The 22,856-nt window shown below is 35.3% G+C and overlaps 1 protein-coding gene across 1 annotated transcript in view; it reads right to left on the bottom strand.

The window, feature by feature from the left end:
- Positions 1–19,688: 19,688 nt before the first annotated feature.
- Positions 19,689–22,856, bottom strand: part of khdrbs2 (KH domain containing, RNA binding, signal transduction associated 2) — a 72,747-nt gene continuing 69,579 nt past the window's right edge. The window contains exons 7-9 of the mRNA XM_067385243.1: positions 22,121–22,203; positions 21,951–22,009; positions 19,689–19,786 (exon numbers count right to left, since the gene is read on the bottom strand). Coding sequence (XP_067241344.1) covers positions 19,689–19,786; positions 21,951–22,009; positions 22,121–22,203 — 240 coding nt within the window. The remainder of the gene's footprint in view (positions 19,787–21,950; positions 22,010–22,120; positions 22,204–22,856) is intronic.

Here is a 22,856-nt window from a genome sequence, read left to right as displayed (position 1 = left end):
ATTGACTATACACTGATTTTGGCAGCACCGCCCCTTTAAATGGTGTGCTCCCTGCCACATGAGCTCTCGATTATATTACAGTGCATTTACAAAGTTTACACAGCTAATATAACCCTCAAATGGATCTTTACAAGATGTTCGTCATGCATGTTGTATTGTCACAATTATGTGAGTAAAGTATTTATTTTGATGTTTACATTTGATTCTGAATGAGTTTGAGGCTATGCTCTGTGGCTAACGGCTAATGCTACACTGTTGGAGAGATTTATAAAGAATGAAGTTGTTTATGAATTATACAGACTGCACATGTATAAAAATGAAAATAGCGACAGCTCTCGTCTACGTGAATACAGTAAGAAACGATGGTAACTTAAACCACATTTAACAGTACATTAGCAACATGCTAACGAAACATTTAGAAAGACAATTTACAAATATCACTAAAAATATCATGATATCATGGATCATGTCAGTTATTATTGCTCCATCTGCCATTTTTCACTGTTGTTGCTTGCTTACCTTGTCAGTGCACAGATCCAGACGTTAATACTGCCTTTCCTTGTCTAATGCCTTGAACATGGGCTGGCATATGCAAATATTGGGGTCATACATATTAATGATCCCAACTGTTACGTAACAGTCGGTGTTATGTTGAGATCCGCATGTTTTCTGGATGTCTTTTAAACAAATGAGATTTATATAAGAAGGAGGAAGCAATGAGGTTTGAAACTCAGTGTATGTCATTTCCATGTACTGAACTCTTGTTATTCAACTATGCCAATATAAATTCAATTTTTGATTCTAGGGCACCTTTAAATTTGCTTTATTTGATCCTTCTTAGATTTAAACAGGCAGCTTTTTGCAGAGTTAAAAAAGCCTGTATCTTTAAGACCACATGTAAATAGAGTCCCTCAGAGATGACATGTTTTTGTAGGCAAAACCCGGAAGCGAGTTAGCATTTTAGGACTTCCGGTTCCATCACCCTAAAGTCTGTGGGTTTTTTGAATAGGTTTTTGCTAAATCACCTGAAATAAGGTCTGTGGTTAACAAAGCCTTTAAATATTTTCATGTTTTGATCTATGACATAAAACACACCAGTTATTTTGTGATTTTTTTTTAAAAACCTTTATTGTATCTTAAAAATGGCAGTTGCTAACAAGGACTTCTTCCTTTGGCAGGGAATTTAGACATCATCATGACATACAGGACATGTGGACAGCATTTCTCATGAAAAAGTGGATAAGTATTCATACACAGCACAGATCATAATCAGCGAGCATGTTTATAAATAAAGTTGTTTTCTAAATAAAGTTTGAGGACGCTTGGTGATTGTGACGACGTTGATCCGCGACCATGGTGTGCTGTAGTCCTTTTATAGCCTACTGTTAGCTTTTTATATCTGACGACTTTATTCAGGCTTCAAAATGTATAAATGTTGTGTATAAGATAAGATTTTCTTGATAAACAAAATGTGTGTGTCATATCCCTTTGTTAAACACAGAGCTTATTTTTTGCGATTTTCCAAAAGTCTATGGGAAAAATGCATAGGCTTTCGATCGAGGGAACCAGTGTGCCGCTAACTTCCAGTTTGGCCTACAAAAACACGTCATCTCTGAGGAACATTTGTTCAGATTGGCTGGTAAGTCATACACTCCTAAAAACCAAAGCTCTTTTTTTGGCATCAATAGTTCCATAAAGAACCTATACCATACATGGGACATTTTCATTGCACAAAATATTATTTATAGTGAAAAAAGGTTGTTTAGATTAAAATGTTCTCCACGTTAAGAAAAACAATGGTTCTTTTAAGAACGGTTCACTGAAATGTTCTTTGGGGCACCAAAAATGGTTCTTCATGGCTTCACTGTGAAAACCCCCTTTTGTAACCTTTTTTTTTTTTTTTACCTTTATTTGTATGGTAATGTCCTGATGGTTGTGGTGTCACTGGCATAATGATTTCTTAAAATTCCCTCTTTTTTGTATTTCATAATCAGTCTAGGTAGAGCTTTACGCTGTGATGTTCTCTTTTAAATATTTTTTTTGAATGAGACAAATGAAAAGTGAAATGTGTTCTACATAGCGATCTGATATCATACAATGAAAACTTATGAATGGTGACCGCAGTGCATATACAGCTGAGCCATTTAAACAGTGAATATGCAATGCAATACAACTAGACGTTCAGACACAGATTTCCCCCCTTGTGGTAATAATACAGACATGATGAAAATCCCCAAACATTGCAGTTGACAGAGCGCCTCTCAAAGCTCCACTGCAGCCTTTTCCATGTGTTAGCTCCAACTTGCCAGATGCCAGACATCAGACACGCTTATTCACTGTCACAGCGACGGCCCTCAGATGCAGCGTAAGACAGGGGCTTTGCATTTTGTCGGCATCTCTGCTGCTGGGGACAGATTTGTGCAGGAAAGAACCCCTGTGACATCTGGCCCTTATGTCGGCAGTGGGCCTAGCTGCCTAATGAAGGGACATGCTTGTGCTTGGCACTGCAGTGCACACCATTTATTAACGTCAGAGAAAGTCACACCAGGGTCTGCTGCACTCTTTAATGATGGCACACTCAAGCTCACAGAGTTTGTGTGAGAAAGCTAGTCCTCTCAGACAGGCTTACACTTCATACATACTCCCCTGTGCTTGTAAAATGTGTTCCTAACTAATAGAAGATACATTCAGTATATTATATGAAATGATGCAAAGTTCAAAATATAGATCCAACATCAGATTTCTAATTCTACTTAAAACAGGCATTTGCTAATAGTAAAGGCCTTGGGATCTGCTTTCAAGCAGTTTACATCTTGCTCCAGCACACCTGCCAGTGATTTCCATTTGAAACTGTAAAGCCTGATGGGGTTCAGGTGTATTTGATTAGTATTGAAGCAGATAAATGCATGATGGGAACAGTTGCACAAAGATCCCAGCCCAAAGACATAAAATTTTCAGCTAAAAAAAGGAAAGCTTTTTATGCATTTTTGCCATTTATTTACATGACAACAGTGTTTTGGGGGCCTGAAAATGCAAACTTTCAAAAATGGGTTTCATAGTTATTATTTTTGAAACCGATAGAGTTTTCGTACAAAAAAAATGTGAAAACGGTGACGTCATGCGCATGCTTATTACATGTTTAGTCTATAGGCATGTAGTGTTTCTTTACAAAGTGACATCGCCAACTACTGGCCTGGCATGAATACAGCATTTTTAATCTATTTGCGGATCCGTATGAATGGAAACTTCCATTTTTAGTACATTTTAGTACATCATTGCTGTGTAAGGTACCCTAGAACTGAAGACTTCATGAGACATCATGCATTGGTACGCTGTGAAGTTTTATTATGTTCTGTGAAGTATAAAACTGTGTTGCCGGTCAGGATTTTATCAGTGTTACTTTTATGCATTACATTACCTGAGAGAATTCGCTTTTTACTGTGGTTCATATGAGTTCATACAGAATGTCGCACTATTGGTACAAGTGATGAGAGTCTCATTACCTGGTCTGGTGAGTGATGAAAATTAATTAAATAAAATCACTTTTATCAATTTATTCTCTCTATCAGCACATAGAGAGATGATAGAACTGCTAGATTTGCTGACAACAGCTGAGTGAAATTGGCAATAAACTGGTTTGAAATTGGTTTCAGAAATAAAAGGATTAAAAAGATCCTGTTTATATATGACTATAAAAACAATTATAGTTTTATTGTATCAGTTGAAATGCATGCAAAATCTTTGACAAGCCTACAGACGATTCTGTGCAAACTTTTGATTGGTTTCAGGGATATGCGTTGAATCCTACAGGCTTTCCACATTCTTCAAAAAGATGTTTCATTCGTAGTCATAAGAAAATTGAATTTTAAAATTCTGCCTGAGCTGTGCTGATAACCTCAAGGGCACTTAAGACGGCGTTAAAATGCCACTTAGAAAAACATGATTGGATGTTTTGAATTTTCATTACAAGGAGAAAAAGCTCAAACACATTCAGCTGAGGAACTCAAAGCATTAATGAGAATATGTGTTTGTCATAAGAGTTTTGGGCTGGATATTGTGTGAAATTCTTTTACTGTATGTTTTGTTTAACTGTTAAAGAATCTTTAAAGCCTCAGGCTTTGAAAGCACAGGTTCTGATGAGTAATGCTGTATTCTGACTTTGCTAGTAATGACATTCGGAGAGCAAACTGAGTCATTTGATCACAGATGTTACAGTGGCAGAAAGCACAGAAACAAGCTGCTTCTATAACCCCCAAAAATACAAGCAAAACTGTTTGTGTGGCATAAAGATATTTATAGGTGTTTAGTTGCAAGTAGCTGTATATCAAGATTTAATGCACCATGTTAAACCCTCCCATTTAGCTGTCATTGAGGTGACATAGCGTAGACAAAATATACTCCATCTTCAACAGCCATTTAATCCAATTATGTCCTTTTTTGTCCTGTGGGATAAAAAGATTATGCTAAAAGAGGATATATGACCAAAAAATGCAAGACCTTACAGTGCAACATTATACATGAGAAAGGATTTAGCTGTTATTTAAACCTGAAAACAATGTCAGGATCAACACAGCCTTATGTTACACCACAATATGTGGCATGCCTTATGTTAATTTTAACACTGTATTACCATATCTCTGAAGAATTCAAACTGGATTTTTAGATGTGATACAGCTTAAGAAAGGTATCTTCTTGGTGGTCTGAATAAGCCAATCCAGGAGTGAGGTCAGCCTCATAAGATACTGTTCAGCTTTGAATTTGCTGAAAAACACAATAAAAACATGCGTCGCAACTTAGTGTCACTCAAAAGACAAATTTCTATACATGTATATTTTTAACAGGGAAAAACAAGCACAAAAGCAGATCAGCACTGTATTCTACATCACTAAATAGCAGACACCTGTGCTTTTTATTTTAAGTTACTGTAATTTCTCATGCCGTCCTTTCCCATCTGTCACAAACCAAGTGTGTCTGTACAGTGACTTACACAAGATGTATACGCAGTGGTCATCTGTGCCCTGCAGTGATGTTCTGTTGAGGTCAGCTCTATTGAACGGCTGGGGGATCCATAGAAGTGAGAAGTTCAACGCTGTTGGGGAAAGAAAAGAGAGAGGAAAGTAATATATTTCATGGATTCTAAACACCAAATAATTCTAGTACACTTTTACATCTCCCAACAGAAGAACATTATCACATACAAGTAAGACAGCTCAAACACTGTGGGCTGAAACACATCTCGAGCAATGTTGGCAGTGACCTCGAGAAAGCACAGTTACATTGACAAGCGTCTGTCAGTTGGAAGCTGTTGTCTACAGCCCTGCAATTATCTTTGGTTTCCAGAACAAATCCCTCAGTTGACTTGCCAAGTGTGTAGTGTTACCATAATGGCAGAGAATAAGAGAGTGCAAGTGCACTCCTGCAAGCAGATGGTGTCATTGTATCACTGTCAAACCTCTGAATTTTCAGTCCGATTGAATTAATTGACTCTTCAATCTTCACTGATTTTGGTGCATAGCAAAAAGAAAAAAGAGAAAAAAAAGAAGAAAAAAAAAAACTAAATGAGACTAAGTTAAATTTGTTAAAGTGAATCATGAATACAAATAGTATTATGCATTATGAGCAATACAACACCTTATTCAAATCAGGGGGCCAAGGTTTGGCTTGTTAGCATGTTAGGGATGACGTCACTACCATACCTGGTTCTTTTTTAACCTAAAAAGTCTCCTAAAACCTAAAATCTCACTCTTTTCACCATGAAATCAAATGGGACAATTTTTTTTTTTTTTTCCTTTTCAAATGGAATATTGCAGTATTTATTATAAATGATTTATCTGTGCACATTACTATAACACTTTATTTTGATGGTCCTATTTAGACATTCTGTTGACTATGCAAGAATATTAGTAGACTGCTTAATATCTGCTAACACTTTATTGTGATGGTCCTCCAACAACGTATGTTTACTTGATTTTAACCAAAATGTTGACTTTACTACAAATTTGTAATTGTTGCTGAAATTTTTGAACAGATAGTTCCCATAACTAATGTAATTTGAGTAAAATTACAAAAAATTTTCAAGACATGCCAAGACATCCCTCCACACAGTGCAGAATCACACGGATTCAACGTTATGTTTGCAGAGTGGATCTACTTCGGTGAAATAATGGCTTGTTTACTCAGAAAACCCAAGTTAAGATCAATTAGTTTGATGTTGATTTTCCTTAAAAAAAAGTTTTTTTAATTTTTTTTACTTACCATGATGGTGATTCATGTTCCCTTTGGTTGGGCACTTGGAACTTTGTTAAAGATTTTATAATTCTCTCCATTTTGCTGCAGCCATGAAATCATTGTTTGTGGTTTCAAAGGAAGAGAAGTAATAAAATATATTTTTTTTAAGAGATGATCTGATTTCTAACTGAATGTTGTTTAGTTAAATGTTTAATTTATTGAGTAGTAATGTTTTAAAATGTTTGTGCTAATACTATGTTATCAACATCTTGTTAAACTTTTAATTGAGTGTCTGTAACAGTAGCTTACAGCTGACCACTTGAGCCACACACAGATCTCAACATTCAGCATGCAAACCACAACAATGGTGACAATAACATTTTATTTAAAGTAAATTAAGTACTCTCTACAGTTCTTCTTTCAGTTAGTAGTACTCTCGTGTAAGTGAACTATACTAACAAAGCTTTTGTCAGTACAACATACTATTCTTCTTTCATTTTACTTGAAGAAAATGTGGAAACCGATTGCACATAGTTTTTAAAGTCTACGTAGCATAAAATGGCAGATTAAAGCCATGTTGAGAATAATAGTATTTAAGATGTTTGTAGAACACAATGTAACACTGTTAGTTAAATGGAATTTCTCGTGTAATCTTACTATTAAATCTTAAAGTAAGATTAGTAAATATTCTAGAGTGTTAACTAGAATTGACATTAAACTAACTTGATATTTATTACTTAATTTACTTGGGAAGAGTTAGATTTCTTTACTTTTAATAGATTATTAACTTAACTTCAGTTTTCCCTTTAAGTTTGCATTGCAAAAATAAGGCAATCGGTTTCCAAACTTTTTTTAAGTAAACTGAACTTGTTAGAATGTACAGTGTACTAACCCTAACCCTACCAGTCTACTAATGTTCAACTAATAATCTAATGGGAGTTGGTTGACATGTAAGTGCAACCCGCTAGAAATTTTATGTTCCCAGAACATTCTCAGAACGTCCCCAGTGGTGCTAAGGACATTACCTAGTAACGTTCCCACTATGTTCAGAGTTCTTTTAAGGTTTGGGGGATGTTATTTGCCTTCACAGAACATTCAGGACGTTCTCTGAAGGTTTAGAGAACCATATTTTATTTGTGATATTCCCAGAACATCCCTGCTGCCCTTGTCAAAAAACTGAATTGAAAATTAGAGCTAAATTGACTAAAAAAAATGTGGCTGTTCAAACAAAAAGTCTTACAAAAAAAATGCACTTTGCCGGTAATTGCTGGATTATTATGAAACCTTTCTCTTTAAAATGCAAATCTCTTGCAGTAAGTCATTAACTGACAACAGCACATGCATGAGCTAATGTAACTGCTGTATCACAGCATCAGCAACTACACAGTTACTGCTTTAAAAAAAGCAACAAGCAGCAGAACATCAGTGTTTCTGGATCATCACTGACTGAAGCACAGATGCTACTGTTCAGCACAATGGTGACCCACAAAGCTCAGACGACAGAAACAACATTCAACACTAAAACATCTCTCTCTGCATCTTCATTTATTACAAATCCCTCTGACTTTATTTCTTTAATTCAAAATGTATTAATGGGTTGTTGATGTTTTATTGAAAAAATAAAGTTTGAAGTCACCGTTATGGAGGTAAGCACTTGCTTTTGCTGGGCTCCTGACCCTTGACATTTTAACTGTAATTTTTCTCCAACTGTTGTAACTGTGATTTAAAGCACATTTGTTACAAAACAAAATTATGAGGAAACAAAATCTGATCAGATGTATTTGGTTGGCTATAGATGATTTCATCATTGTCATATAATGGCTTTATTCCACTGATCTCTGAATATTGTATTCTTTTTACATGATTATAGCTCTATAATACTGTATAAAATCCTGTCCTGCTTTGATATTTTGAAAGTTTTTGTCATTATGCAGAAGTTATTCAGACAGGATCAACTCACACAGACATCAAGATTCAGCGTTTGAATCTCAACAATGGTGACAATTTTCAGATTAACCCTGATCATCACAAAACAAGCTGCTAAAGTCACAAAAAAGATTTTTGTTTATTGTCACCATTGTTGAGGTTCGTATGCTGATTCATGATGTCTGTGTGAGTCTAAAAGACACCGCTCAAAACTCTGTATAATGAATTTAAAAAAAAACATAAAAAAAAGACAAAACTAACAATGAAAAACTAGCAGTTAACACACTCAGAGTTTAGACTCAAGAGAAAATCAGGACACTCCATAATGCTTGAATCACCATCATTATATAACCAAAATCATCTGAATAGAATTTCTTTTGCAATTTTTACCGTAACAAGCGTGTTTTGGAAACACAGTTAAAGCAGCCAGAGAAAATCTAATGTTAAATGTCAAGAATCAAGAGCCCATCTAAAGCAAACACTATCATCCATAATGGTGACTTCAAACTTTATTATTTTCTATAAAACCTCAACATCTAACCTGTCACCTGGTAACGTTCCCAGAATGTTCAGAAACGGTCACGATGGGGGATGGGGGACATTATTTGGTGGACCTTCAGGGAACATTCAGGATGTTCTGGGAATGTTTAGGGGACAAAAATTACTATAGGATGTTCTGATAACTTCCCAAATGTCCTTTTTGTAACGTTTTCGCGCAACCATAAAATAACCAGAATAGAACGTCCCCCTAAACTCATATCGGAAACATTATAAAATGACCACAACAACGTTCTTATCTGACCATAAAATAATATAAAAAAATAATCAATATGGAATGTCCCCCTAAAGTCATATAAGGAACCTTGAACTGCAGTACTTTCATTACCAAAAGAGGACGTTGTAGGAACATCCCTAACGTGCTGTAAATGTCAGTAATTTTCGTCACCTTTAGAGAACTTTTAGGGAACATTGCGCTTGAGAACATCTCCTTCTACGTGGGAATTTACTTCTAGTCAATATAATGTCTAAATAAGACTTTCAAAATGAAGTGTAACCCATCATTATTATGATTATTTTTTTAATTCATGTGCCCTCATAATCTTTAATCATGACATGTTTGCTGGAGTGAAAGCAACCTGTCACTCACATGAGATCACGGCAATAGCGTACAACACTGATCCAATGATCCAATCAATTCCCGATGGACAAAATCAAGTCCTGCTCTGCATTTTTTCTTGTTCAAGAAGACATTACACTTGGATATATGTCACAACAGGGAAGAAAAGACTATCGCAACTTCTGTTTCATGCCAACATTCAAATTATTTGCATTTTCTGAAAAACAGTATATAATATCAATGATATACAAAATCAGTATATCACTTATACTTCATTACAGCACAGCACATGCAACTGCCTTTGAGAGGCTAATGGATTGATTCGCACAGTCATTATTGACCTCCTTGATACAACCATCATTTTCTACAAAGATTTCAATCAAAATTGTAATTAATCACTCATTGTCTTGTTTTCAAATGTCCTTGAATCACTGCAGAACAATTAACTTCCTAAAAAGCTATAATTTGTGAACAATTAAACAGATGAAGAGATGGGTGAGTGATAAAATGATTACATGAAAACAGGCGAAAACAACAAGGCTCGCTGCATTCTGAATTCACAAACAGGCGCTAGGCACTCTGGGAATGTGGCCCCTGGCTCACACAGTTATAAGCTCAGCATGAGAATGGCTCTGTGCAATGTGTCTGCCAAAAGAGCACCAATAATGCTGGAATCCATTATACTCCTATAATACTAATCAGTCTAACACCAAAACTAAACAGAAGCTATGCAAACATGGCTGCACTTTCCAGGTGCTATGTTCAGGAGGGACTACCGGAGTGTGATTTTCACTAGAGGAGACAGGATAAGCCACAAATGCATGTCTTCCTAAAGCATATGGAGTGTTTATTAAATGAAGAGGAAAGTTATCTATAATGAGAAGAGTGGGACTACAGCTAATTGAGATTCATTAAAAACTAAAGGATAATTACATTGTGTCTAGCATGCTGAATAGAATATTTCATTATCACACGATCAAGAGTGCTGTGGTTTCGAAGCACAGCTGTGATTTGGCTGTGGGTCGTGCTGATTCAGACCGACAGAATGATTGCGAGTATAATATTTTAACAACAATTCAGTATTGTTGATGATGATATTGAGTAACTCACATTTTACACACAATATTGCCAGTTACTTTGTCTATTCTTACTGCGACAGCTAAAGAGTCAAAGCAGTGCTTGAACTAATCACTTGAGTGATTCATTCAATGAAGCACTTACAGACAGACACTTGTTTTGTTCCTGAACGAATCGATGTTGTTGAAACAAATCAGTTTAATAAATGATTCACTCCTATTGGCGTATCTATGAAAACTACAGAAAGAGTCGCTGAAAAATTCACACCATTATTGCACAGAATGACAGTCTGTCTACTTGGAACATGCAAACATGGACAAATGAAAAGTGCTTCAAAGTCCCAGGGCTGTTGGGATGTTTATTAGCCCTCTTGGAATGCCACATGGCAAATCAAATTCGAGGAATGGAACTAAAGGCCTCTTTATGCCAAGAACTATAACTATAAAGTTTTAATAGTTGTTCTAATTCTTTGAGACTCTATAATGATAATATCATTGGAATCACTTTCAGAGCAATTTTTCCAGCTGATGAAAGATAAAAACATTGACAACAAATCAGAATCTACCTGAATGAGTTTAAACATTTAACAGAATGTTATTGTGCATTGGTGTGGTTGAACACCAAAAATGATAACTATAACAATAACTATATTAGAGTCCACACAAACGCATGATAATGTTATGTTTATTGTAAGCATGCGCTTCAGTCATGCCATTTGTCACTTTAAATGCTTGATCAACTTAAAGTTTGGTGAATTCTGATTGGCTATCAATGTTTTTATCCTTCATCAGCTGAAAAAAAGTTCTGAAAATGACTCCAATGATCCGTTATAGTAAAATCTGATTAAAACTTCATAGTTATAACCCACATAGAAGGCGATGTTCTCGTGACCTTGCGCAATGTTCCCTAAAAGTTCTCTAAAGGTGACGAAAATTCTGAACCTTTATAGAACATTCAGGACGCTCCTAAAACGTCCTCTTTTGGTAATGAAAGTGCTGCAGTTCAAGGTTCACAATGTGGAGTTCTTTTAAGGCTTGGGGGACGTTATTTGGTGGACCTTCAGGGAACATTCAGGATGTTCTGGGAATGTTTAGGGGACTATTACTATAGGATGTTCTGTTAACTTCCCAAATGTTTTCTTTGTAATGTTCTCACGCAACCATAAAATAACCAAAATAGAACGTCCCCCTAAACTCATATCGGAAATTAATTATCAGTTATTAAATGACCAACGGAGGACCGTGTGGGAACGTTCAGTCATGTCCCAAATATCCTCATTGTAACGTTTTTATGTGACCATAAAATTAACCAAACTGGAACATCCCCATAAAATCATATAAGGAACCTTGAACTGCAGCACTTTCATTACCAAAAGAGGATGTTTTATGTCCCAAATGTTCTGTAAAATGTCAGAATTTTTGTCACTTTTAGAGAGCGTTTAGGCAAAGTTGCGCAAGGTCACGAGAACGTCGCCTTCTGCGTGGGTGTTTTATAGAAAATAATAAAGTCACCGTTATAGAGGTGAGCATTTGCTTTAGATGGGCTCGATTCTTGATATTTAACATTAGATTTTCTCTGGCTGCTTTAACTGTGTTATCAAGACATGTTAGTTATAACAAAAAAATACAAGAGAAACTCTGATCTGATGAATTGGGTCGTATAGTGACTCACTGATCATCACCAAAGTCTAAACTGTGAGTGTATTAACTGTTAGTTTTGCATTAATTAATGCTTAGTTTTTTTTTTATTCATTATACAGAGAGTTTTGAGCAGTGTCTTTTAGACTCACATAGACATCATGAATCAATGTATGACCCTCAACAATGGTGACAATCTTTTTTTGACCTTAGTAGCTTGTTTTGTGATGTTCAGAGTTGATCTGTTTATCTGAACATTTTGTCACCATTATTGAGGATCATACACAGAATCTTGAAATACATGATCCTGTCTTAATAATTTCTGCACAATGATATAAACTTTTTTAAAATTTCAAAACAGGACAGGATTTTATGCAGTATCACAGGACTACAACAACATGAGAGAAAATACAATATTCACAGATCAGAGAATAAGACCACTGTATGATGATAAAATCATCAACAAAACCCATTTGATCAGATTTTTTTTCCCTCACATTTTTTTTTGTAACAAATGTTTTAGGACCACACAGTTACAACAATTGGAGAAAAAATAAAGTCAAGGGTCAGGAGCCCAACTAAAGCAAGCGCTTACCTCCGTAACGGTGACATCTATAAATTTGATAAAACAACAACACCTCATTAAGAAGATTTGAATGAAAGAAATAAAGTCAATACTGGTTTGTAATAAGTGAAGATGCCTGTTAGTATTTAATGTTCTGTTTCTGTTGTCTGAGATTTGTGAGGTTACCATTGTGCTGAAGAGTAGAGCCTGTGCTTCAGTCAGTGATGATCCAGAAACACTGATGTTCTGCTGCATGTTGCTTTATTTAAAGGCAGTAACTGTGTAGTTGCTGATGCTGTGATACAGCAGTTACATTAGAAGAGTTTGGTTCCAAAACGCAATAACTCCATTTTGATTAATTTGAGTAAAAAGGTGTTTTCTTTACCAAGAAAGTGACAAGATGAAAACCACTATTTTCTGTTTCAGACTTTCACATAGCATCTTTTGGTAATTAAAACATTAAAAATTCAAATCTACATTTTAATTTTTAAAAGTTTATTATAAAAACGTATTATTTTTTTTCAAAATGCAATTAATCCATCAATATAAAAGTTATTTTTCAAATTGAAAATACACAACAAAGAAAGTTGATTCACATATATGACAGAGTCTAAACTTTGGCAATATTTATCTTATATACAGACATTTTACTAAAATACATTCAGTCGTCGCTCCCAAAATGAATTCAATGGGTCATCTTGTTAATGTCATAAATTATTTGTCATTACCGATTAAAGAGTGTCTGGCGCCACCGCACGGTTAAATAAACACATTTGCCGAGTACATTGGTATTAAAAACGGCTTTTTAAAAAGCCTTTAATGTTTACAATGCGTGGAATGGTGCGCTGTGATTGGTTGAGAGCGGATATATCGCGTTCTGCAGAAAAAGGAGACTGGCGTTTGTCGCGTTTTGGGAAGAAAGGGAGAAAACATTACAGAATAACACAACGGATATCGCATTTTGCGCAAAATTAATAAATGACTTTTCAATACCGACCAGATACAATACTGATTTTGGCGGAAACTCATTTTTTTTGAAAATGGCGTTTATCGCGTTTTGGAGTCTTTTGTAAGACATTTAAGAAAAAATAGTTTTTGTTTGAACAGCCACTTTTATTAGTCAATTTAGCTCTAATTTTCAATTATTTTTTGACAAGGGCAGCAGGGATGTTCTGAGAACATTTCCAAATAAAATATGGTTCCCTAAACATTCAGAGAACGTCCTGAATGTTCTATGAAGGTCCGCCAAATAACGTCCCCCAAACCTTAAAAGAACTCCACATCGTGACCGTCTCTGAACGTTCTGGGAACGTTACTAGACAACGTCCTTAACACCAGTGGGGACGTTCTGAGAATGTTCTGGGAACATAAAATTTCTAGCGGGGTAAATAGTTATATAAATAATTGTTGTATAATATGATATACAGTAGGCTATTAATACTGCTATTATCTATACAAGTAAAGGCAGTCTATTTATTTTTCACTAAGCTTCTGTACACTTGTAAGAGGCAAGTATAATCTACAGTATATGTAACACGAATTACCTGGCATACAGCATCACAAAGACTGTTTATAAGCACTTCCTCAGCCAAATGAGACGGAGCCCCCTCACTTCTCACTGATTGGTTTTATCAATCCACATATCAACTGCAAAGCACCTGCAATGACAGGGAAAACATGTTACTCTGGTTAAACAGACACAACGTTTAAGCAGGGATATCCTACTCTTGGCAGCATAAAAGGCTGAGACTAGAGCTGGATATGTGGGAGGACTTTGGTTGGGGAAGCAGCTGATGATAGTCATACCCTCCTCAGCGATAATATTTGCGTCTAAAATCTTGCCTGAAGATAACATGAATATGACTAGTGTATTTTGTCTGACAGTAGTGGTAGTTGTCAAAAAATGAATAGCCTAAAATGCCTCAGAGGTTTCCTAGCCTCCAACTACATCATGTTTATACCCTGCTTATGATTCATGATCTACTGAAGGAGAAGCTGTATCTTCTTTCACTCTCCTCTACACTGACTGTCCGATGGTTTAAAATAGGTAATGATTACATCTCACATAACATTCCCAGGCTTAAATGAAAGCTACAAGCTTCATTTAAAAGAATTTAGTGGATTTATTTTTAAATCTCTTCATCGGCTGCGCTGATCATTGATTATGGAAAAGTAATGGAGGCTGGATTAACTGGTCTCTTTCTATTATCCACGTTCATTCCAAAAGAGTCCTCTGAAGAGGCTTAGGCTCAAACACCCATTCAGGCACAAGTCTTTTTAATTCTTGTACAATGGCTTTTATTGGTATTGTGGGATATCAACATCACAAGGGTATAAAATAATATAAGTCTACATTTGAAAAGATAAAAGGCCCAACAGACCCCTCATCTAACATTTCAAAGAACTGAACACTGCTAAGAAATCAGAGCTTGTCGATTTCTCATTTTGCACAGTTAGGAGCTTTGTGTTCTTAACATTTGTTTGTCTGCTCTCCCGCTGTGTAAAAAACCCATAGGAATTTAATTACATGACCAGCAAGTAACATCTTCAAGCACCACGCTGTCTGACAAAATCTTTTTAACTTATCCTTGTGTTTAAGATGGTTAAATCTGCATATTTATATGTTTGATTTAATATTTAGGTAGTTAATGTTGATATTTTTGATATTTTTACCCTTATGCTACTGATTGTTATGTAGAACGCTAAAGGCCTACAGACAAGTTATAAAGCTTAATAAAATGTACTGTAGTTAATCTTTAAAAAAATTGCCAATAGCTAAGGCAGGTGTTTTTATAAAAATTACAATTTTTGTTATTGTATTGTTGTGCAAGTGCCCTTAGTTTTTAATATCATAGGTATATTAAAAGTTGCTGTTTGGGCCACGACTTTACACAAACAAATAATTCCCACAATGCGAAAAGAAATGTGATGACAAGTCTAAAGCCCTTTTGTTAAAATGACTCTCCATCTCAGTCTCTCCACGTGAAGACCAACTGTCACAGAAAATGACAGTAATTTTCAACAGAGATGAAAATTCCACTAGTATTTGACAGCAAATTCAATGTCTTGTGTGTGAATACAGTCTCCCAGAAGAAAGCATCATGCATTAATCTGTTACTGTCACAGAAAAATGCAAAAAGATTGTATCAAATAAGACCAGATTAACAGAAAACTTATTGTAAATCCTGTTACTTGATACTAATGCTGCCTTCATGTGCTCTCGGAATTATCATAAATACAAGTTTCCTATATGTAAAAATTGCATATGAACACCCTTCCATTTTAAAACTCGAATGCGATGAGCTCGTAATCACGACTTCAGGGAATTATCAAATTTCCGATAGCCTGTGAAGGCAGTATAACTAACCCTGAATGCAACAAAGTGTCGGCCCAGATCCAGCCCACATCTGATCCGCATGTTATCCACATGTACCAAATGTGGGCCGGATCTGGGCCACACTATGTTGCTGTCTGGAAAGTCTCATTAATTCACAGCACATATGAGACATAACCCCTTTTTTCATGTTAAGCACCTTCATGTTTGCAGTTGAAATATCAGACCTCTTTCACTGTGGAACAGTGTTTAAGGACAAATGAGCTATATATCCAAGCTTCAAAATCCACTGCTGACATGTTCATGCCGCAGGTACAGCTGCAAAATCGCCACCTGCGTGCCACTGATTAGAAGATACTGCCCATTTTAATTAGCAAGCCTAAAGCCATTCAGTCATATCTGTCCACAAATCACAATAATATCATAAATGTTATTTAAATAATGCATAATCTATTTTTTATTCTATTTAATTATATGCTATTTTACAGAAATTAAATATTGCAGCTGAAGATTTTTATTCAAGCAGACCATTAAAGATTAAAAACCACAGCAGTGTTAATGCAGCTAAAACATCTTCACCATTGTTTCAGTTCCTATTACCTTTCCATTGTAAAATAAGCCATCTGATAGGCAATGTGATTTAATCATCCTTTGTTGCTTTACAAATGGTTCTCAGTGTGAAAAACGCATCTGTTTGAGCATGTTCCTGTCTTGTCCTTAATTAGACTATAAAACATGGCTGACCTCTACAAAAGACTTCCATCCATCAAGAGAACCAAAATAACATGACGATGGTCAAAATTAATAGATGAACTAATATATGAAGTTACAGCTTTGAATCTTTGAAAAAGCTTAAATTGATAACGAAAAGGTTGCGTTAATTGATTTTTTTTATTTGCTCATAATTGCTCTAGCAGAAAAAACCAAATGAACACTGTTTTAGTCTCTTGTTGCTGTTATGCTCCACATGTGGGGATCGCCTGCATCATAATTAATACAAAAATTGTTAATTACCCAAATGTTCAAAGCATTATTCCTGAAGGCCACATTTCACTCGAGGTCATACTGTTGCTTCTTAATATTTTAGTGGTGTGTGCAATTAATCTGTGCATAGTTTCACAAGTCTACTTCATACTGAGAGAGATTCTGTCTTCAAGCGATCCTAAAGGGATGTTTGTGTTAATTGCTAAATGGCTTATTAATTGTACTGTCACAACAAAACATTAATACATGCTCCTCACTCTGAAATAAAATTGTTTACTTTATTGTTTTCTCTTGCTAAAAGAACGCTCTGTGGTACATATAGGTACTTGGTGTTTCTGTTGTTACATGACAGATTTATGCTAAATGACTTTCATAATCCATCTGCCATGGGAAAATGGATGGACTTCCAAAATAATAAAACTATGTATCAAAGCAGGTAAGAGGTTGTAATAAACCCCACACAGAAAAGTCCCCAGAGTTAAATCAACTCTGCTCAGAGAACATATGGTCCCTCTCTACATAGAGTTAAAATAACACTGAAGCAGAGTTAAAGTTAATGAGATAATATGCTGTTTGTGGAGTTGTTTAATCAGATCTTGAGAGATTTAATGTCTTTTATCTTCAGTTGATTTCATCTAAGGCTGTTGCTGGAAGTCAGTTGTAGTTCTTGCGTTTCTCTTTAGTGATTTTGCTTGCTTGTTAACAGCAGGTGTTCATCATTAATGCTCAATCATCACTTAATTATTTCATTAATCAGTGTTACATTAACACTATATAGAGAGGGACCATATGTAATCTGAGCAGAGTTGATTTCACTCTGGGGGTTTTGCTGTGCAGTAAAAAGCAAATATATTCAACTAAACTATATTTGAATGCACCCGTTGTCATGCAGAGGCAATTTTGCAGCTTACCCAGTCTGATTCAATCCACTGCATCTCAGCTCACAGAGAGACTGGTACCTGTTGGAAGGATATACATACATATTTAAGATACAGATTTTGAGGCGATATTAGTACAATACACAAAATGAAGAAGAGACAATGAGTGAGACTACAAGTCAAAACAAATGTACACTCGCATGCACGATTAACAGATGGATTGAAAACAGTTTGACAAAGCATATGTTACTATCAAAAAAGTAAACCAATTTGTGGGGCTGGACAAAAGCTGTCAGAGCAGAATATGATTTGAGAGCAACCATCTTTTTCAGCGTTTCTGGTTAAAAAGCTTAGTTTAGCTGGTCAGGTATTAAAGATCAGTTTTAGCTTGTTTTAAAAGATGGATTGTTAATTGTTTAGGAAGTAATTTTTGATGTCACTAGTTAACTTTATTAGCGGATTTAGAGGGCCGAGGCATTTATTTGGGGTTAGTGAGGGCAGGTTTACTTTTTGAAGTATAAATAACTTAATTTATGACTGGCATTCGCAACATTAGAGTTATTATTAGGGTTACCTGCTTAACGTTTAGTCATCCTTTCGAAGTCTTAATACGCGTCAGCATTCAGTTCTAATAGTCACAAAAAAGAGTTCAGGTCTCTATGGGGCCTTCAATAGTGCTGATATTTAAAAGCATTGGTATTACAACACAAATGCAGCCTTCTGATGTTCATTAACATAAATAGCAGAAGAAAATATACTGTAGGTAGCAGAGATAAAGCAGTTTAACTGGATCCCATTCACTCCTGTGAGTGATGAAATATGAGTGTGAATATCAGCCATATTCACATTGGCTACAGTGGTTAACACCAAAGGCTGAAGGCACTTAGAACATCTTATTGGAATATGGGGACGTTCTTACCTCCTGAATCTCCATATCATTCTCAGAGTCACGTTAGTGCAGAAAAGTCAGTCCGACTTATTGTTTAATAAGCTGAAGCTTAAAGAGTGTGTTAAAAAAGATTCAATTTATTGATCTAAACAGTTGATTTCCATTAACATGTTAAACATTTAAATGACTAATCAAGAGTCAATGAACAATTTAGAGCTAAAGTTAAAAATTATTTAACAAAGTTTAATTCTATTAATGTAGCTTATCTATTATTACACAAAATGACTTGACAACGTCTCTACGGTTCCTTTTTGTGGCTTTTCTGTTAAATATATATATATAAAAAAACATATTAGCCATTTCCTCAGGTCAAACAGGCATTTAGTACTAGAGACAAGTACGTACCTAATCTAATTTTACAAAAATGATCTCATCCTTATTAACAAATTATAGCAACACAAGTTTAACAATTATAATCACCTATTTAGTGAAGCTTGCACAAGGCGCTTTACATCCTTTTTATTACATTTTTATGTACAAATACAAGCTACACACAAAGCAAAGCACTTGGATGTGGCTACGTACATAGCCAATTGCTTTCAAACCCATTACTGATATCAAAATTAAATATACAAACTCAGTATTTACCATCATCAAATCAAGAAGTATTAAGAAAGATGTTATGTACAAAATGAGTCTTTTCACTGTGGCGATACATTTTTTCCTTAGCGCAAAGATTTCCCAAAATCAGGGAAGCACAATGTGTAGTTAATTCCATGCTTTACATTTGGGGGACAAACAATGGAAAACTAAAGGAAGGAGCATTCAATGACAAAAGTACACTGCCAAATTCTGGCCAGAACTAATTTTCATATGGTATCTTACAAAGAAGTCAACAGTTTCAGATAAGAAAAGAAGGGACTGTGTAGCTTTTTCCCTCCAAGGTTAGGATGAGTTTAAAAACATGGTTGACCTATCACTTAAAAATCCCTTTTTAGATTATTTAGCCAATGCGGTTTGCATTGTATGGAGGTCACGTGATCTGGAGCACCTTTAATATCTACCATAGGGGTGATCTCTGTAGCCCCCTCGATTAAGTCTTGATGCTGGAGCTTTGAGGTTGGGCCGGGATGATATCCAGTCCTCTTCTGCTAAAAGTAAGATGATTAAAAAGGTAAAAAAATGTAGAAGTAATAAATAATCAGGTAAGACAATCTTCATTTAAAGTATCTGACAGAAAAACTGAATTTAACACAAGTGATATGTAGATGTTACAAAGTAGAGAAGATTCTTTAAATGGCTGAAATGCAATGCTATGACGATTTATCAATTAATGGATATCCCAAGGCCATGTAATTCCATGTGACATTAGCAATTTTTAATGCTTTTTTTTTTTATCAAAGCATTACAAAATGATAAACTGAGCACCAGCTGATCATCTTACACATACATTTCAATAATTAGTTTCAAGCTCCAGTCACACATCTCATCTTGGGCATGTTCACCTCGGTCCATTATCATAGATTTCAGAAATATACAATGTCACTTTGCCCTAATTATCAGTTACCAAAGGCAGAGCAGATGAGGCATGAACTCCTGGCTGAGCTCACAGTATGACCCTGCTGTCATTTAAATACAGTATGTGTTGGGAGCCGATGCTCCATTAGGTTCTCTGAGTGTGATCGCTGGGCCATTGAGGAAACAATCAGCACGCCTTCGGGGCAAAGAACCTTAACCTTCATTGTTGCTAACTACCGTTTCACCGAGAAAGGAGGAAAAACCATTATACATCATGACAAAATCCCTTACATTCCAGTACTTTGTGTAATGATCACTAACACACAAACAGCCCTCCCTTACTCACATTACACTTAATATGTTTTCCCCTTACATCCTCCTCACTGTGAAAAACTATCTCTGATCTTGGCAACTTACAATGATCCTATGGAAGTCTGTTTCTGCCTCTGAGTAAAAAACAAAACAAAAAAACAAATATAACATGTAATTGTAAGATAAAGTTATTTTTTTTTTTAATAAAATCACAATGTGAGATATAGAGTCAGAATTACAAGAAAGTCAAATTGCAAAAAACAGTCATAATTGTGATACATAAAATCACATAGCAAAATATAAAGTCACACTGCAAGAATAAAAAAAAAATCACATTTTGAGCATAACTTCTGAGATATAGTCACGTCACGAGAAGTCAAATTTTGATACAGTTACATTGTGAGAAAGTCACTATTGTGAGAAATGAAATTACATCGCAAAAATTAGTCTTAAATAAAGTCACATTCTGAGATATAAAGTCACATTGTGACAAATAAAGTCACATTTTGCGATATAAAGTCAAAATTGCAATATTGCTAGAAATATTCACAATTGTGATAAAGACATCATGAGATATCATAATAATAATAAAAGGTTGCAACTGAGAAACAAAGTCACAACTGGGAGAAATGAAGGTGCAACTGTGAGACTTAACACATTGTGCAGTATGAAGCCACAAATGCAAGACGTAAAGTCGCTATTGTGAAATAAAGTCACAAGTTACCTTTTTTTTTACTCTGAGGTGGAAATCCATATGATCCTAACTGACTAACAAGCAAAACCTTTTGTAACACACACAAAAAAAATCTTGGTTGCTAATCAAAAGGTGGCAAAATATCAAATCATTCCTTTTAACACAGACACTCCACTGCACAATTTGACACAATGCAAAATGGATGAGCAGGCACATATACAATGGGAAACTGGCATCAGTGGAGCACAACAGTCCATGCCAAGAACAGAGGGAATCCTGCATCAAATATAATCCAGAGAGGGCACATATTCAAAAGGCAAAGTATGGGCTGAAAGGCCATTCTGTCTCTCTTGGTGGGCCTCAGCAATGCCTCCAGCTCTCTACTGGCTCTGGTCCATGATTTCAAGTGCATCTTAAAACCCAGCCCTGAAGCAGGCTAGTAAGGTAAAATGGCAGCTGCTGTGCCCTGGGCCTCTGTGATTTAACAACTGGCAAATGCCGCTAGGTGTTTTTCCTTACCTTTAGCTCTGAAACATTTAACAGCAATATGGAAAATGAATGAGGCAAAGAGGTTTCTCACTGGTGTGGGCAATGTGCCATGACTGAGTTTCAGCCTGCCTGCTACGCGAACTACTGTTATGCATAGAAGATGTTTCTCTTTGTGGTGCACTATTCAAAATGGTTCACCTAAAATCCTAATAGTTTCCTAGTGTGCTAAAAGGAAAAAAAAAAAGTCTGAAATGAAAGTCATGTTGCTTTTAGCAGAACTGTAGATCAGATAAATTCCTTACCATAATTGTTATAGGTTTCATCATTATTGCCATGTCCATATTCATAATATTCTGAGACGCTGTAAGAGGAAAAGTATTTGTTATGAGACATTTTGACAGATTCTTAGAATGAAAGTACACATTAATTAGCTCATGTTGTGACAAAATGTCTTTCAAAATTAAATGTGCACCTTTTCGACTGGTTGCTGTAGTTGTCATCATAGCCCTCATAACTCTGGTCATCATATTCCCCGTCATAACCATCATCATATCCCTGAAATCACAGAAACACAAAAGAATAATTACAGAGGGAGACGTAAGAGGATTGAATCCGTCTCAAAGCAGTACTCTAAGTGTTTAGGGTTGAAAAATCAATGTTTAATTACACTGCAATAGGATTTCTCTAATAAATATACTCCCAGAGTGGTGGACTGGCACAGCTGAATCATGTCCAACAGAAAATATTGATCAGTAAGCGACAATTGTCTCATTTGCCACGTCTGAAGACAAGTGGATAATGCCTAGATCGATTCAGTATTACAGACAAAAGAAACAATAAACAGATAAAAAATGTATACTGAGATGTTCGAGATCCTACATGACTGGTGTCATCCATACATTTATTATTACTCTTTTTAGAGCTAACATTGATATTGAGAGGAATTATTAATTATTATCTTTACTGATGAGCAGGCAACATAATGAATGTACACATATTTTATGGTCTGGCTATAATGTCTGGCTATATATTTTGGTCTAATGGAAAAAAAAAAAAAAAAAAAAAAAAAAAAAAAATATATATATATATATATATATATATATATATATATAAAAGAAATTTACAAACATTACGACAAATACAATAGAGAAACAAATTAAATTAACCTACTGTATCTGAAAAACAAGTTTATTTACCATGTATACATT

This window comes from Chanodichthys erythropterus, chromosome 5 (assembly GCF_024489055.1).
Source record: "Chanodichthys erythropterus isolate Z2021 chromosome 5, ASM2448905v1, whole genome shotgun sequence".
Classification (NCBI taxonomy): Eukaryota; Metazoa; Chordata; class Actinopteri; order Cypriniformes; family Xenocyprididae; genus Chanodichthys; species Chanodichthys erythropterus.
Note: the sequence above shows the minus strand (reverse complement) of the source record. Positions and strands in the feature narration are given on the sequence as shown.